Source organism: Stenella coeruleoalba (genome assembly GCF_951394435.1).
Source record: "Stenella coeruleoalba genome assembly, chromosome: 16".
In the NCBI taxonomy this organism is placed as follows: Eukaryota; Metazoa; Chordata; class Mammalia; order Artiodactyla; family Delphinidae; genus Stenella; species Stenella coeruleoalba.
In genome coordinates this window covers 9,838,092-9,856,426 of record NC_137162.1, presented here as the reverse complement: position 1 = coordinate 9,856,426, position 18,335 = coordinate 9,838,092, and the positions used below count along the sequence as shown (strand labels likewise).

The window sequence follows — 18,335 nt, the reverse complement described above, 5'->3', positions numbered from 1 at the left end:
AGATCCTGATTTTAAGTAGCTACAATCTAGCTGGGAAGAGAGACTTAACCATATTGAGACATAAATATTAGACCTTGTGTGCTCTTAGCCAGTCCTGCCAGATTATGGGGAAAAGCTTGCTACTCTCAGCCTTAGCTGTGCCTAGTTTACTTATTTATTTATTCATTCATTCAACAAATGTTTACTCAGTGCCTCCTATATAGTACTTAACAATACATGGAAACACAAGGAAACAAGAAAAACACGGTCCTTTCTCATTGAGCTTACATTTGAGAAAAGTCTGTTAGTGAGGGCTATTTAAACGCATCCTTGCCATTGTTTAGTAACATCCAAACTGCTGCTTTGCCCCAGTGAAGTAGATATCAAGCTCCAGCTTCCTTATTTACTCCCTGTGCAGGTAAACTAATCCAGCCTTACTGCCTTCTGCTCAAAACCCCTATTCCTGGTTATTCCTCTGAGCTCTTGCTTAAATGAGAGTCCAACCTTAATTAAGCATTATCAATATTAACTCTTCATCTAAGCTCCTGCCAATCCCTTTTTTTCCCCAAGACTAGACCCTGTTTCCACATCAATTAGAGATTTCCCTGATGTACATCTCAGTCAAACACTGACTATAAGAGCCATCATCAAAAACCTACCAAGGAGGGCTTCCCTGGTGGCGCAGTGGTTGAGAGTCCGCCTGCCAATGCGGGGGACACGGGTTCGTGCCCCGGTCCGGGAGGATCCCGCATGCCGCGGAGCGGCTGGGCCCGTGAGCCACAGCCGCTGGGCCTGTGCGTCGGAGCCTGTGCTCCACAACGGGAGAGGCCACAACAGTGAGAGGCCCGTGTACCGCCAAAAAAAAAAAAAAAAAAAAAAAAAACCCTACCAAGGTACCTCATTCTCCCCATGTGACTCCTTCGTGGAAGAACAAGAGGTAAAATAATTTAGCATTTTGTAGTTAACGCTAACATTTGGTGTATCTCCTTCCTAACTAATTTCTGTATACTTAAATTGTTGTTGTTTTACTTAAATTGTTTTTAAACTGAGATCTGCATGTATAATTTTGCATCCTGCTTCTGTCTCTTAGTACAAGCAGAAGTATTTTATACTGCTATTTTTCATCAATATATACGCATGAACATACATGCATGATCACTATTTTAATGGCTACTGGGTGTTCTATCACATGGCCGGCTGCACCATGATTTATATGACCTTTTCCTACAGTTGAACATTTAAATTATTTATAAATTTTTGCCATTATAAATAATGCTGTAACAAACATATTTAAGCAAGTTTTGTCCCAATCTTTATTTCTCTGGCAGTGATTCCTAGATAAGAATTACTCAACCACAAGGTATGCATTTCTATAAGATCTTTAATGTATATGACCAAACTGATTTCTATAAAGGATGAAGTTTAAAAACATCCCATCTCATCACATCATCCCAAGCATTCACTTAAAAATAAAAAAGATATCTTGATAGTTAAAAAACTATATATAACTGCTATTTTAAATTGCATTCCTTTGATTACTTATAAGATTAAACTTTAAAAAACATATTACCATTTGTATGTCAGCTGATCAACTATCTGATAAAATCCAACCAAATATTATGCAAAAGAAAACACTACATTTAAAAACGGTTTCTAAGAGATTATATTAAGTATAATAATCTTTTTATTACACTTTCCCAAATTGCCTCTTAACTCCGTATGTCTTCATGAACCAAATCATGGATTTTTTTTACAAAATCAGATCTAATTTTTCCATCCTTTCCTTTGTGATACTTCCCATTCTATACTTAGAAAGTGCTTTATCGATTAAAGAGTTGACTATATAGTTTACACTGTCTTTAAGTTTCTTATAGTACAGTTTTAATTTTTATTGTTTTTACACCAAACTATTTAAAATTCTGTGTGACAGGCATTGTACTCAGTGTTTACCACACATTATCTCATTTCGTTTTAATAACCCTGTAAGTTAAGTATTATTATTAACTCCACTTTTTAGATTAATTGAAAGATGAAATTACTTACTCATGGGTCACCCAAGGATCTCTCATTTCAAAACCCAGGATCTTTCCAGGCTTTGTTTCCCCTTTGGACCTGGACATTTAGAAAATGTAACCAAGCCTGGATGGTACTACCCACTGTGGTCTGCTCAATTTCCCCTGGAAATCATTCAAACTGGCCACCACGAGGTCTCAAGGAGGCCACCAGGAGGCTGGGCCATACCACATAACAATAGTAGCTTCAATAAGCACAGAATGCAACATTATGGAAGCAGAAAAGGGAACAACTGCCTCTATGTGGAGCGGTCAGAGAGGGCATCACAGAGGACACAGCATCTACGCTCACCCTGAAGCGGGATATGATTTGAAGAGGTTGGGAGTGGGGAAGAGAAGTGAGTTTACTTCACAGAGTGAAGTAAACAAATAGAGGCAAAAGGAAGGACAAATGAAAGGCAGGGACAGAGTCTTATCATAGCCTGAGAGAAGAATACAAAATATTAGTAACATGTGAAGAGCGCTTTAAAAACCGCTCCCCTGCCCACTGCTCCACTCAAGAGGTAGAAATTATTTGCATTTTACATATGAGAAAGCTGAGGCTCAGGGAAGCTGCGACTGCCCAGTGCCACATGGCTAGTAAGTGAGGACCTGACCTTAACCCCAGGTTTGGTACCAAGTCCAATGTCCCTCCACACACCCAGCTGCTTCCCCTTTCCGACTCCTTTCCCAAAGCCTCGTCCATCTTCTCCAAGTAATCAACTCCTTATCAACCACAGCTCACACTGATAACTGGTTCTCTGATTATCTAGGAGTTTTCTTTATCTCACAATTTATCGCTGGACTTTCAGTTCTAAATTGCAGAACCATTATGAGAATCAGATGAGAAAGCAAATCTGGCACCTAGAATCATGGCTGTGTCACGATGAAGCTCAGTACAAGGGAAGGCCTCTGCTCTTCCCTAATCAATTCACGGATTTTAGAAGGTTCTCTCAAACTAACTGAAACCTGCTTGATGACAGCCTCTGCCCAGACTTCTCCAGGTCTCCTTTAACACCAGGGCAGTTTACAGAGGATAAGGCCAATGTGAGAGCGGCAAGGGAGTAAGGAGATACAACAAGGCTCTTTAAAATGGACCGACTTCATTCTACCTATTAAAATGGCGGCAATGACCTGCTGTGAAGGTCACTGCCCGCACAGAGCTCTGTAACTTACCGGGATAGCTCTGTAACTTATAGGAATTCTTATAAAGGAAAGTCTTCATTCATCTCATTGCTGGTATTGAAGAATACATCATGACGAAATGATCAGTCTTAAATTATCAAATGCCTCACAAAAGATACCAGTGGCAATTCTCATTTCAAGGTCATTGAGTAATCTTACCTCCAAAGGTGAGCTGCAAAGGAATCTTGTGAACTGCAGAGTCACATTTGAATAAAATCAGTTTCATCCAATAAATGAGCAGCAAAAGAGAACACACAAAAAAAGGAAAAATTATTACAAAATTTTTCAAAAAGAGCACATAAAGCAAACCTGAACGTCTATATATAGTTAACGTTTCATACATTGTATCATTCATTCACAGACTACAGAAAAGTTCAATCTAGGCCATAGTAAGTACCCAACTATGTGAACGAGTTTAAATAAACATTTTTCAAAATCTGTATCAAAACAAAGCACAACAAATTCGTCCTAAAATATTTTGCTTTTTCAAGTTTTATCTCACAACCCCTATATAATAAAACATTCTCCAAGGGAGGAATCAGCAATCTTCCTAATCATAAATGCCACAGGCAAAGTTAGGTAAATGCCAAGAGAAGAAAAAGATATAACTCAAAGGGGACACCAAGAAAAGAGAGAAATTAAAAAGTCAAGACCAAGAGAGGAGGTTGGGTGAGTGAGAGTGAAGGAAAGGGGAAGTTATTTCTCTGGTACCCAGGCTGTGATGTTTACACTGTTCTGCCCCTTCCTCTTTTTTTCAGCCCCATATGCATATTTTTTCTCTCTGCTCTTTCTCTGACACAAATAGAGCCTTATAAATTTCATCTGAAAATAAGTGTTACATGCTGACTGTCTCTCAGCATTTAAATAAAGAAACTAATTTTGGAGCTGGGGAGGAGCCATGAAAAATGACAAAGCAAATCGCAGATTAGCTCTGAAATGAGGACTGTCACATTGCTTCATACATATTCATGATGGTAATTCATAATGTTTTCTTAGATGTTATTTACAAAATCAACACTTCAAATCCTTTGAGATGTATTGTAATAATAAAAAAATGCCAAGTAATGTAAACTCTGGATCTTACTGAATACAAATTAACTATAATAAAATGCAATGGCAGGTCTGTTTCCAAGCACTCTTGAACTTCCTCTCCACAACAAAGCTCGCTAGTACTCACTGGGAATACAAATAATTTGATTCGCTTTTAGAGGTACACATTGAAATATTTCTCAATGAAATTACATGATGTCTGGGATTTCCTTCAAAATCACTGGGGGGTTGGGAGGAAAGTAATGGTGGGGAATGCACAGATAAAACAAGAAGAGTCATTATATTAAACTAGTGAGGACAGGAGATGAATATATGAGGACTCATTATACAATTCTCCCTACTTTGTGAATGTTTAAAGTTTTCATAATAAAGTTTAAAAAATATATCAGACACTTCCTCCCCCCAAAACTAAAGCAAATATTTTCCTAAAAGACTACTAGTGCATACCAAAGCCACATAATTAACTAGTAAGTATCATCTAGGCCTTAGATGACAGGGTATACTAAAATAAAGGCACTGTAAGATTTTTTTCTTAATTTAAATGATATTAATATGCAATTCAATTATATTAACTGTTAGAGGAGAAATTTCTGAAAGTGCAAGATACACCAAATTTTAAAATTTCATAATGCTGATATGAAGCACATAATTCTATTGAAATTTAAAGTGCAACCTTTGTGGTCTTGGATTCTTTTTACATTAGCCTAACATAAACAATCTCTGCCCTTCCTCCCAAGAATAAAAAGTAATACTTGAAAGACTACCCAGTTTTAATAGTGGAGAAAAATGAGGCATGGTGCATTTTTATTTTAAAATGAGAAATTTGCCAATGTAGGGTTTCCGTGCTTTTCTCCAGTATGTGCATGTTAACTATATTATACATACTCCATTAGAATTTAGAAGTACTTCTGGTTCAGTCGTACTTAATGCATCAATTATGATGGAAGTGTGAAATAAGATTCATATTTTATGGCAAGATAAGAAAATTTTAAACATAGAAAATTCTTCTGTCCTTTGGCCTCCTCTCTCCCCTCTAATGTACACTGTGTATCTGCGTTATGCATCCACCAAACCTCCTCAACAATAAAGCGCAACATTCTCCCAGCACCAATAAGACAACTCCTTAAAAGATCACATTCCATCTTGATCTTGTAAGGGGTCACACAACCCATCTCTTTGTACTTGCAGATCTGGATTGTGTAAGTCAATAATACATCATTTAATGTACAGGCCCCCGTGTCAAAAAACTTCTGTAATTGTGCTTTGACTTCTAACGGGCAGAACAGTTCTTGGAGCTTTCTGAGAGGCTGTTCCCAGGTTATAATCCTCAGTTTAGCTTGAATAAAATTTTCCATTTCTTTCTTAGTTTGACTGGACTGATTAATATTTCATCTGACAGAAGTCACTTTAAATAATGACAGAGTAGCATATACTCTCCAAGAAAACTATTGTCTCTCCTTGAAGCTCCAATAATTTACATACATCTTTGTCATGTACATATGTAACATTCCTGTCACAGTTTTTTTCAAAACAGACCTAAAAATTCTCTTCCTGTTTGAAGCTGCCAAAACATGAACTATATAAATACAGTTCTCAGTCAGCAAAGCAGTAAAACAGAACAACAAATCACAAGGCACACATTCACTATCCTATTCGCAGGACACGAAAAAGGCTGAAAAAGGCTTTGTCTACTTCAGTGGACCAGAAAAACCCATTGCTGCTTTCCCTTCCGTTAATTACTTAGTAAATTTTTTCATAGTGAAATGACGCATATTATATTCAGTCGAAAAGAAGGTAATACTTTGAAAAACAATAATCATAAAACAGCAAATATAACTGCAAAATACATTTTGTATATACACTGAAATTGATAACAGAAATAGACACCTTTTAACAAATACCACCGTGATGTTAGATCAGTACCAAAAATGGCTCAATTCTGCTATGAATCTAAAACTTCTCTAAAAAAAAGTAAAGCCTGCTATAATGTAGGGGAGCAGAATTTGCCACCCCAAGATGTGTCTCTTTCGAATATTATCTTAAACTGGTTATTTTCTAAGAAACGGGAGAATTCAGGAAAACTCTGAAAACCAAGTAGGAGTTGCCCCTTTGCAAGAAAACATTTACATTAGTAATGGAAATATTTTGTAAGGGTGTCTCCCTTGCTGTATCTGGAGGAGGAGGAAAATGTAACCAACCTGCCAAATACATAGAAATAAGAACAGCAAATCAGGTGACAGAGGAAAATGTTTCAAACGAAGGAACAAGATAAAACCCCAGAAGAAGAATTAAGTGAAGTAGAGATAAGCAATCTATCTGATAAAGAGTTCAAGGTGATGATCATAAAGATGCTCAAAGAACTCGGGAGAAGAATGGATGAACAGAGTGAGGAGTCGGATGTTTTTAACAAAGAGAAAATATAAAAAAGAACCAAACAGAGGTGAAGTGTACAATAACTGAAATAAATAATACACTATGGGACTTCCCTGGTGGTCCAGTGGATAAGACTCCAGGCTGCCAATGCAAGGGGCCCGGGGTTCAATCCCTGGTCAGGGAACTAGATCCCGCGTGCCCCAACTAAGAGTCCGCATGCCACAACTAAAAGAGCTCACTTGCCACAACTAAAGATCCCGCATGCTGCAAGGAAGATCCCACGCGTCGCAACTAAGACCCAGCGCAGCCAAATAAATAAATATTTTAAAAAATAATAACAGTAATACACTATAAGGAATCAAGAGTAGATTAGATGATACAGAGGAAGAGATGGGCAAGTTGGACGATAAACAGTGGAAATCACCAAAGCTAAACAGGAAAAAGAAGAAAAAAAAAGAAATGAGGACAGTTTAAGAGACCTCTGTAACAGCATCACATGTCCTAACATTCTCGTTTGTAGGGGTCCCAGAAGGAGGGGAGGGAGGGAGGGAGAGAGAGAGAGAGAGAGAGAGGCACAGAGGACATATGTCAGTACATAATAGCTGAAAACTTCCCTAACCTGGAAAAGGAATCAGATATCCAAGTCCAGGAAGCACAGACAGCCCAAACAGGATCAACCCAAAGAAGACCATACAAAGACACACCATACTTAAAATGGCAAAAATTAAAGATAAAGCTACAACAAAGGAGGCAAGAAGGCAAGAATATACAATGGGGAAAAGATAGTCTCCTCAATAAACTGTGTTGGGAAAACTGGACAGCTGCATGTAAAAAAATCCAGCTGGACTACTCTCTCACATCATGCACAAAAATAAATTTTAAATGGATTAAAGACTTAAATTTATTTTTTTTAATATTTTATGAAGTATAGTTGATTTACAATGTTGTGTTAATTTCTGCTGTATAGCAGTGATTCATTTATACATATATATATATATTCTTTTCATATTCTTTTCCATTATGGTTTATCATAGGATACTGAATACAGTTCCCTGTGCCATACAGTAGGACCCTGCTGTTTATCCATCCTCTATATACTAGTTTGCAACTGCTAATCCCACACTGCCAGTCCTTCCCCCTCCCACCGCGCCCCCTGCCCTGGCAACCACAAGTCTCTTCTCTACGTAAAGACTTAAATTTAAATGTAAGATCTGAAACCACAAAACTTCTAGAAGAAAACACAGGCAGTACACTCTTTGACATCAGTCTTAGTAATATATTTTTGGTATGTCTCCTCAGGCAAGGGAAATAAAAGCAAAAATAAACAAATAGGACTACATCAAACTAAAAAGCTTTTTGCACAGAGAAGGAAACTATCAACAAAGCGAAAAGGCCACCTACTGAATGGGAGAAGATATTTGCAAACAATACATCTGATACAGGGTTGCCACCCAAAATATACAATTCAACATCAAAAAAAGAAATACCCTGATTAAGAAATGGGCAGAGGACCTGAAATGACATTTTTCCAAAGAAGACATATAGATGGACAACAGGCACATGAAAAGATGCTCAACATCACTAATCATCAGGGAAATGCAAATCAAAACCACCATGAGATATCACCTCACACCTGAAATGACTATTATAAAAAATACAACAAACAACAAGTGCTGGCAAGGATGTGGCAAAAAGGGAACCCACGTGCACTGTTGGTGGGAATGTAAACTGGTGCAGTGACGATGGAAAATAGTATGGAGATTCCTCAAACAATTAAAAATAGAAGTACCATCCAATCTAGCAATTCCACTCCTGGGTATTTATCATAAGAAAACACTAATTCAAAAAGATATATGCACCCATATGTTCACTGCAGCATTATTTACAATAGCCAAGATATGGAAGCAACCTAAGTGCCCATTAACAGATGAACAGATAGGGCAATGTGGTACACACACATACACATACATACACACACACAATGGAATTTTTTTTTTTTTTTTTTGGCCGCACCATGCAGCATGTGGAATCTTAGCTCCCTGACCAAGGATTGAACCTGCGCCCACTACGGTAGAAACACGAAATCTTAACCACTGTACTGCCAGGGAAGTCCCCACACAATGGAATATTACTTAGCCATAAAAAATGAAATCTTTCAATCCCTTTCCATCTTTCAAACTAAGATCCCACAAGCTGTGCAGCCTTAATTAAAATAAAATGAAATCTTGCCATTTGCAACAAATGGATGGACCTAGAGGGTATTATGATAAGTGAAAGAAGTCAGAGGAAGACAAATACAGTATGATTTCACTTATATGTGGAACCTAAAAAACAAATGAACAAACATAAACAGAAAAAGTTATAGATACAGAGAACAAACAGTTGGTTGCCAGAGGGGAGGAACATGGAGGGAGGAGAGGTGAGGGAGGTACAAACTTCCAGTTGCAAAATAAATGAGTCACAGGCATGAAATGTACAGTGTGTGGAATACAGTCAGTAACAGTTTAACACCTTTGTACGGTGACAGGCCATAACTAGAATTATCATGGTGGTCATTTTAAAATGCATAAAAATATCAAATCACATGTTGTGTTAACAGGAACTAACACAGTATTGTACATCAATCATACTTCAAAAACAAACAAGCAAACTCATAGGAAAAGAGATCAGATTTGTGGTTACCAGAGGCAGAGGTGGGGGGAAGGGAAACTGGATGAAGGCAGTTAAAAAGTACAAACTTTTGGGCTCCCCTGGTGGCACAGTGGTTGAGAGTCCACCTGCCCATGCAGGGGACACGGGTTCGTGCCCCGGTCCGGGAGGATCCCACATGCCGCGGAGCGGCTGGGCCCGTGAGCCATGGCCACTGAGCCTGCGCGTCCGGAGCCTGTGCTCCGCAACGGGAGAGGCCACGACGGTGAGAGGCCCGCATACAGCAAAAAAAAAAACAAAAAACGTACAAACTTCCAGTTATAAGATAAGTAAGGACTCGAGTTGTAATGCACAACATGATAAACATAATTAACACTGCTATACGCTACATATGACAGTTTTCAATAGAGTAAATCCTAAGAGTTCTCACTGCAAGGAAAAAATTTTTTTCTATTTGTTTAATTTTGTATCTTTATGAGATGATGGATGGTCATTAAGCTTATTAAGATCATCATTTCATGATGCTGTCAGTCAAATCATTATGCTGTACACCTTAAACTTATACAGTGCTGTATGTCAATTATTTTTCAATAAAACTGGAAGAAAATAAAAAGAGGGGCTTCCCTGGTGGTGCAGTGGTTAAGAATCCGCCTGCCAGTGCAGGGGACACGGGTTCGAGCCCTGGGCCGGGAAGATCCCACATGCCGCGAAGCAACTAAGTTGTGTGCCACAACTACTGAGCCTGCGTTCTAGAGCCCGCAAGCCACAACTGCTGAAGCCCGTGTACCTAGCACCCGTGCTCCGCAACAAGAGAAGCCACCACAACGAGAAGCCCACATGCAGCACAACAAAGAGTAGCCTCCGCTCGCCGCAACTAGAGAAAGCCCGCGTGCAGCAGCAAAGACCCAGCGCAGCCATAAATAAATAAATAAATAAATTTATTTTTAAAAATTAATAAAAAATAAAAAGAGGAAAGGGATACACACAGATCAATGCTATTGCTATACAGTCACTTACTGAGCTTGCTTCTCTTGCAGCATTCTTACTCACCCCTCCTAGTACCATTATTCTATTCATCATCAGTAGCCGGTCTCATAATACCTTCTCATTCCTTTCAGAGAAGTACCTAATGCTTACCAAAATTTTCTAAACAGTTTTCCAAGAACACAAAATTGTAGTTAAACCTCCTGTCAGTTATAATCAGTAAATTCTTTTCCCAAGACTTGTTATTAACCATGCCAGTTACTGGGGGCAGGGTGGGGTGGGGGAATAAACAGGAGAGAAGAATACACACTACCAATTTTGTCAAAATATCCCAGTAAAACTATAATCAACCACTTATCTTTGTAATGTAAAATATTCCACACATAAGTAATTTAAGCTAATATCTTCCTGAAATGCCTTTTCTATTTAATAAGGAACCATGTTAAATTCCTATATAAAGAAGAAGGAACACGCAGCAGCATTTTTTCAAGATAAGCCACAATTTTTTCCCCTAAACCAAAGAACGTCAGTGAGGTACACCTCTGTGTTAGAGCGGAATTCTAAGTCTCATAACTGCTCATATGGATTATCCAGAATTTCCCTGCACTAACAAATACTTCTGCTGGTCCTGTTCCCTTAGCCTTTCACCCTAGTACACGGACTTTCTTACAAACTGTTAGACGACAAGTCTGACTACATCAGTCTATAATCTAATAATTAATCAAATAATTAACTAATTTAACATTAGTCTATAATCTAAATTTATTTAAAATTTTACAATGATCAACCTAAATCATACCTCAATGTAAAATATTAAGGAGTATAGTTGCTTTACAATATTGTGTTAGTTTATACTGTACAGCAAAGTGAATGTATACACACATATCCCCTCTTTTATGGATTTCCTTCTCATATAGGTCAGCACAGAGCACTGTCTAGAGTTCCCTGTGCTATACAGTAGGTTCTCACTAGTTATCTACTTTATACACAGTATCAGTAGTATATGTATGTCAATCCCAATCTCCCAATTTTCTATCTAGATTTTGGAAGCTTTAATTATGAGTCTAAATTACATTAAGTTAAACTCCCTCCCCACCCCATTTAAAAAGTCATCAACAGAATGAAAATTAAATCTGTACTTAATAGCAAGTCAAAACTAAGGTTTGAGAACTAAGACCCTGTTTATCCTAATTTTGGTAAAAAGAGCTGATTCAGGTAATTCTGTAAATTCATTTTTACATCTATTCCCTATTCCATTTGTTAGCAATGCAGCTGAAAGAAATGACCGCTTGTACTACCTTTTTTGGTTAGACCCAGAACCTTGGACAGGACATTAAGCTTCAGTAAATCTTAAAAGATGACAATGAAAACCTAATTTACATTCTAACATATTTAAAGCTATGTCTTCTGAGCCATTCAATCTCCTTTTTTGCTGATGAAAAGAACAGTGATCTAAGAATTAGTCTGGAATCTCACCAGCTCTAGCTACTTGAGTACTTACATTATTTAGGTCTTAGTTTTCTATCTACAAAATGATTTCAGCCTAATCACTTTCACCAGTGGTATCCTGTGGCATGTCAAGTTCCCAAAACACTCTCTAAAAAATGATTCCATGGCCCAATAAGTTTGGGAAATGCTGCGTACTATTGCTGTCTCACTTCCCCTTCATCTTAGAGAAGTACAAGGTATACTGACAAATTACAGGCCCTGAGAATTCCCACAGTCAAACAAAAAACCCTAGAAGATGAATAAGTTCTGGGGATCTAAAGCACAGCATTGTGATTACAGAGAACAATACTGTACTATATACTTGAAAGTTGTTAAGAGAGTAAGTCTTGAATGTTCTCACCACAAAAGAGAAATGGTAATTATGTGACATGATGGAAGTGTTGGCTAACTCTATGGTGGTAACAATATTGCAACATACCTATATCAAATGAATATGTTGTACACCTTAAAGGTACACGACATTACATAACTATATCCCAATATAGTTAGAAAAACAAAAAAAAACCCTTCAATTTCATTTAATCTAGTGCTTTCCAAAGTTTCATAACCAAAGAGATCTGTCGGTTGGTTGGTTTGGTTTTAATTTCATGTAACATTTATTAACATTCCACAGAACCAATATTCCACAAAACTCATTCTAAGAAACACTGGCCCCTGCCAACTCTGAATCATTTTCCCCAATCTATACTTAATAGAAATGCTCACTGAAAATACTCAGTATGGCTGTTTACAGTGTCAGAAAAATCTAATATAAACTATCAATGAATCAATGGCTCTTCTCCCCCCTTTAAAAGTCATGGTCCCTACCCAATAATATCCCTCAAGGGGATCCTTGCAATATTTAGCACTTTGGATTGGTGAAGGGACTAATGCTCAAGCCCACACCATGGAAGGAACTGTAACAAATGCCTCTTTAAAGATTAACATCGGCCCAGAATCACAAAAGTCCATAACGCTAACACACAGAGCGAGCTATAAATGTTTTGCTCATAGTGTTGAATCCAGTTTGCTAATGCACATCCTAATTAGTGAGCTACTTCAGTGCATATCCTTTTACTCCTTGCAATGCTCTCCCCAATTTCTAACAGCAATAGGGATTTGGGCTATAATTAAGTCACTCACTAACACCTACCTCATGTGTTCACTATAATAACTGTATATTTTATAAACAGTGGCTCTGTATCTATTAACACAAGTAGTATACATTTGAACTTATTATTTACTACCTCCAACTTTGGTGTTCCTGTTTCTAAAATTAAAAGGTTAAATTTGAAACATGACTCTATAAATCTAAAACAATGCCCTAATTCTATAGCTTGAAGAGCTATACTCAAAGAAACCGGAATCTAAAAGAATTTTGTTGCTTTTCAACATTACCAGCAGTGAACAAAATCACCATGAACAGAGTTCACATCAAAATGCAAAGAAAAGGAGTTCTTGGCAAAGTCACCAAAAGGAATACCCACTAAAGAAAGACTCAAGTGCTGGTGACATCATGTGCTGAGAACAGAACTGTTTGCTTCTCTAATGGGAGAATCATTCTATCAGGGGACCCTATGACCTAAAGACTTGCCTGTTTACAACATCAAATAAGTTAAGGACCAGCCCAAAATATTAAAATATCTCTTAAGAAGTGTGGAAATAATTTCTGAAGTGTGTTTAAAAGAAAAAGTACCTTAAGATTTCTTTAAAGTCAACATTGGGACCAAACTTGTATGTAATAAGAGAAATCCTTATATCTGTTGCTTTCTTAATCTATAAACTGTGTTCAAAAATGCAACAAAATGGAAGGACTTGCCTGGTGGCGCAGTGGATAAGAATCTGCCTGCCAATGCAGGGGACACGGTTCAATCCCTGGTACGAAAAGATCCCACATGCCACGGAGCAACTAAGCCCGTGTGCCACAACTACTGAGCCTGTGCTCTAGAGTCCGCAATCCACAACTACTGAAGCCCACGCGCCTAGAGCCGGTGCTCCGCAACAAGAGAAACCACCGCAAGGAGAAGCCCGCGCACTGCAGTGAAGAGTAGCCCCTGCTCACCACGACTAGAGAAAGCCCACACGCAGCCACGAAAACCCAACGCAGCCAAAAACAAATAAACTTAAAAAAAGAATGCAACAAAATGGAAACACTTTAAAATTGCATTTTTCTAAAAATAATATTTTCTTAGGTATTGAGTATAGGTATTTCCAGATTGGGAAAGGTATTTGGAATATACTTATACAGGCAGCCCTCCAAGTTCCGTATCCACAGACTCAACCAACCGTGGCTGGAAAATATATATTTTTTAATTCCAGAAAGTTCCCAAAAGAGTACATACATATGTGAAAATTCAATAAGCTGTACATCCAAGATTTGCACACCTTAATTTTAAAAAAGGAAATAAAAAGAAAAAAAATATTGTATTTCTCCTGGGGATTTTTCCTAAAAATCACTGCAACAACAGAATTTTACAGTTAAGAGGAATCCTGGTAGTTATCTAATCCAACAGCTTTAGTTTACATCTAGATAAACTGAGGTCCAGAAATGTTACATTAGTTTACAGTCAGTTAGCAACAAAACTAGGATTAGAACCTAGAAGCTTTTTCCAATCCACGTTTCCCTTCATTATATCACTGACTAAACACAACCATTAATCAGAATTCACCAAGGAGGCAATAAAGCCCAAAGATACCAAGTCTCAGTGTTATAAAACAACACTAAAATGTGGTGATATATAGGTGTTCAGGTAACAAGGAAACAAAGTAACAAGTCTATAACAAAACATATAAATTTTTATGATAATGAAAATCAGCCAATGAATGGCAAAAAGAAAGAGGAGATTAAAAAAACAGAACACTCATGAGCGACACAGATAAGAAAGGAGATGCGCCACGCCTTGTTTTCCAGCCTCACCAATGTTCCTGCTGTTCTGTGACCACGTCATGCCTGAAATGTACCTCCCAAAGAAACGCACAGGGGCATGCTCTCCATCCAGGTGTCTGCCAAGCAGCCCCTCTCCTCAGAGCCTCTCCTGACGTCTTCATATAATTATCGCCACCACCTCTGTCCCTCACCGCTTCTTCACTCTTCCTGTTAGCGTGTACTATACCGACACTATACTGCATACTTACTTGTTTATTCATCCTCCTCACTAGCATATAATCTCCCTGAGACTGAGAACGTTTCTCTCTTGTTCACTACCCAGAGTCTAAAATGATGCCTGGCACATAGTAGGGACTCAACGAATATTTGCTGCTTAAATGCCTAGATGCATTCATTCATTTGTGAATTGGATTAATCAATTCATAAATAAATAAATGAATATCCATATTCTGCTCTTTTCCCCTATGTGTCTTCATGGCCCCTGGCTACTTTGCAAAATTGTGTCATTTGGTCGAGGTGAGATGCCACAAACAGAGAGAAGCAGTCACCAGTAACCAAGAGCTGGTATCTGTGAAGAAACAGCCTGTGCCCTTCTCATCAGCTCTCCTCAGGAACACCTATGTCCTCAATACACTCCTTTAATTTCCTGCAGGGAAACTTCCAGTATTATTTTTGAGGAGCAACTACTCAAAAGATTACCGAGGACAAAACTAGGTAACACTTAAATGGCACTAAGTTGGTAAAAGAATCCAAATTGACCTTGAAAAACTGGGTGTCTTCCAAAAATCTGAATGACATGAATTAGGGATAAGCAGAAAATACCACAAAACTTAGAAATAAAGTCTCTTAGCAGGAGAGCACAGTCAAAACAACATTTATTTTAAAAGCTCTCTAGTCAAAGTACTAAGAAATTGAATATATTATCAGCAATTTAATTATTATTGAAAATACTCGATTATATTAACACATGAATAATGGTTATAGGTACTGCTTGCATACTTATCAGACCAACTGATCCCAGGCAAGATCAAATGTCTCTACATCATGCCAGGTAACATATATTTCCATTACTCTTTAATATTATTGGGATTTTAACATTTTAAACATTAATGCAAACTTATGAAAAGAAGTTTTTCATTTTTTAAAATGTGCAGAGGACCGTGTCTTATTCATCTATGCATCCCCACGACCTACCACAGTGACTGGAACATGCAAGGAATTAAATATTTATATGATTGGTTGAATAGAAGAATCACATTCCTCCACAGCCCAGGAGAAAGAAACATGGGAGCATTCCAAGTGTAAAACTTTGAGCTATTTCTAGAATGACTGTCGCAGAAAAGCCAACATGTATGTTATTTTACAGACAATATTTACAGACATACACAAATATATCCCCTATTTTTTTACACATTTACATATTCTGGATTTTAAAAATCACATATATAATGTATACATTTACTTTTATAATTAACTACTGACTAGAAGCAAATCAACTGCTTTTTAATCATGCAAGCAGTTAGCTAAACTTATTTGGCATATCATATGAATTTCCACAGCAAAAACACAAACTTTCCTTGTTTAGGCCAGTCCTCAATAGGTGACACTGTTCACTTGTCAAGTCATTACCAGGAGGTCATAAAACTTGAAGCTCCTCAGGCTTAATGGAAAAAGCAGACCTAAAATACAAAAACTAAAGACAAACGGCAATGGTGCCCACAACAAGATGATCCCTATCACACTAGCTTTGCACTCACTAAAATGTGCTTAACTCGTAGGGGTCAATTTCTCAACACTCTCTCAGCTTTTACTTCTTATAGAAGGACCACTGTCAAGAGCTTTGACATCGTATGAATTTTCTTTTGGCTTCACATCACAAGTTTCAAGAACGCTATTTTCTTTCTTGCAGTTTTCCATTTGGCAAAAATTGAGTTCTCTCTCCATCTGTTTCTTTTTTTAAAATGTATTTATTTTTATTTATTTTTGACTGTGTTGGGTCTTTGTTGCTGCGTGTGGGCTTTCTCTAGTTTCAGCGAGCGGGGGCTACTCTTTGTTGCAGTGCGTGGGCTTCTCATGTTACGGATCAGGGGCTCTAGGTGCGCGGGCTTCAGTAGTTGCGGCACGTGGGCTCAGTAGTTGCTTGTGGGTTCTAGAGTGCAGGCTCAGTAGTTGTGGCGCACGGGCTTAGTTGCTCCGCGGCATGTGGGATCTTTCCAGACCAGGGCTCGAACCTGTGTCCCCTGCGTTGGCAGGCGGATTCTTAACCACTGCACCACCAAGGAAGCCCTCCAGCTGTTTCTTTTGTTTGTTTGTTTGTTTATACTGCAGGTTCTTATTAGTCATCAATTTTATACACATCAGTGTATACATGTCAATCCCAATCGCCCAATCCAGCACACCACCATCCCCATCCCACCAGGGTTTTCCCCCCTTGGTGTCCATACGTTTGTTCTCTACATCTGTGTCTCAACTTCTGCCCTGCAAACCAGTTCATCTGTACCATTTTTCTAGGTTCCACATACATGCGTTAATATACGATATTTGTTTTTCTCTTTGTGACTTATTTCACTCTGTATGACAGTCTCTAGATCCATCCACGTCTCAACAAATGACTCAATTTTGTTCCTTTTTATGGCTGAGTAATATTCCATTGTATATATGTGTCACATCTTCTTTATCCATTCGTCTGTCAATAGGCATTTAGGTTGCTTCCATCCAGCTGTTTCTTAAAACTAGTCAACTCAGTTGCCCATTCATTCAATGAATGTTCACTAGGCATCTACTCCATTCCTGGCACTCGGAATTGTATATTCCTTCTGACTCTGACAGAGTATTTTATAAGTTGGTTTAGAGCACAAAGTATACCACAGATTATGGTAGTTTAATACAATATAGCTAATTTTTCAAAAGGAGAGCTCTAGTCACAGAATAAGCAAGGAGCTCCATCGCCAGAGTTAAGGCACAGGAACGTCCACAGTTCCTTTGTTTCCAGTTCTCAGCAAAGCGATCAAGAAATATACATATATAGCTTCACCAAATAACACGTTTTATAGATTTTATGTGGTATAATAGTATTTTAAAGACTAAAATCACATATTGATGAACCAAACTGAACGGTTTTGAGTATTACTACGTTTTTCCTCTGAAAGAACCGATTCTAATTTAATATTAAAATTTAAAACATATAAGATCTTTTAATTCAAACAGATATAAGAATTAAATGGAAAAACAAACAACAAAGAAAAATTTAATTTGCAAATGTTGGCTGGATGGACCAGAAGTATCACTTGTTTGCCCTTGACCTTGGTGTCTCTGATGCTTCCTAATGGTTTATCATCATCCCCATCCTACCATCTCGAGTTTAGTCAAAGATTATTTAGCCAAGCACCTTTACCTTGACTTAATCCTCACAACAAACCCCATGTGATGTTCCCCCCAAGTTTACAAATGAGGAACCTGAGGAGCAGAAAGCAGAGGGAGCAGGAACCCGCTCAAAGCCGCACAGGTAATAAGTGGAAAAGATGAGAGTTAAGGCAAGAGCGCCTGATCAGAGTCCACACGTCACACGTGATGCTACTCAGCCTTCCTGTCATCAGTATTCTTACCCAAAATGTCTAGAATTATAAACACACAAGCGCTGTCTCCTAGTACTGGTGTCATCTTCACACTGTTCAAACCAGATCATTCAT

At 38.0% G+C, this 18,335-nt stretch overlaps 1 protein-coding gene across 11 annotated transcripts in view; it reads right to left on the bottom strand.

The window, feature by feature from the left end:
* Positions 1-18,335, bottom strand: part of ATE1 (arginyltransferase 1) — a 202,492-nt gene that overhangs the window by 150,209 nt on the left and 33,948 nt on the right. For 9 of the 11 annotated variants that reach the window (XR_013824195.1, XM_079899350.1, XM_079899345.1 and 6 more), the window contains one exon: positions 3,375-3,407. The exons of the other annotated variants lie outside the window; for them this stretch is intronic. Coding sequence is in view for 8 of the 9 variants with exons in the window: in XM_079899350.1 (XP_079755476.1) it covers positions 3,375-3,407 (33 nt within the window). In the remaining variant the exon portion in view is untranslated. The remainder of the gene's footprint in view (positions 1-3,374; positions 3,408-18,335) is intronic. 11 annotated transcript variants of the gene reach the window in all.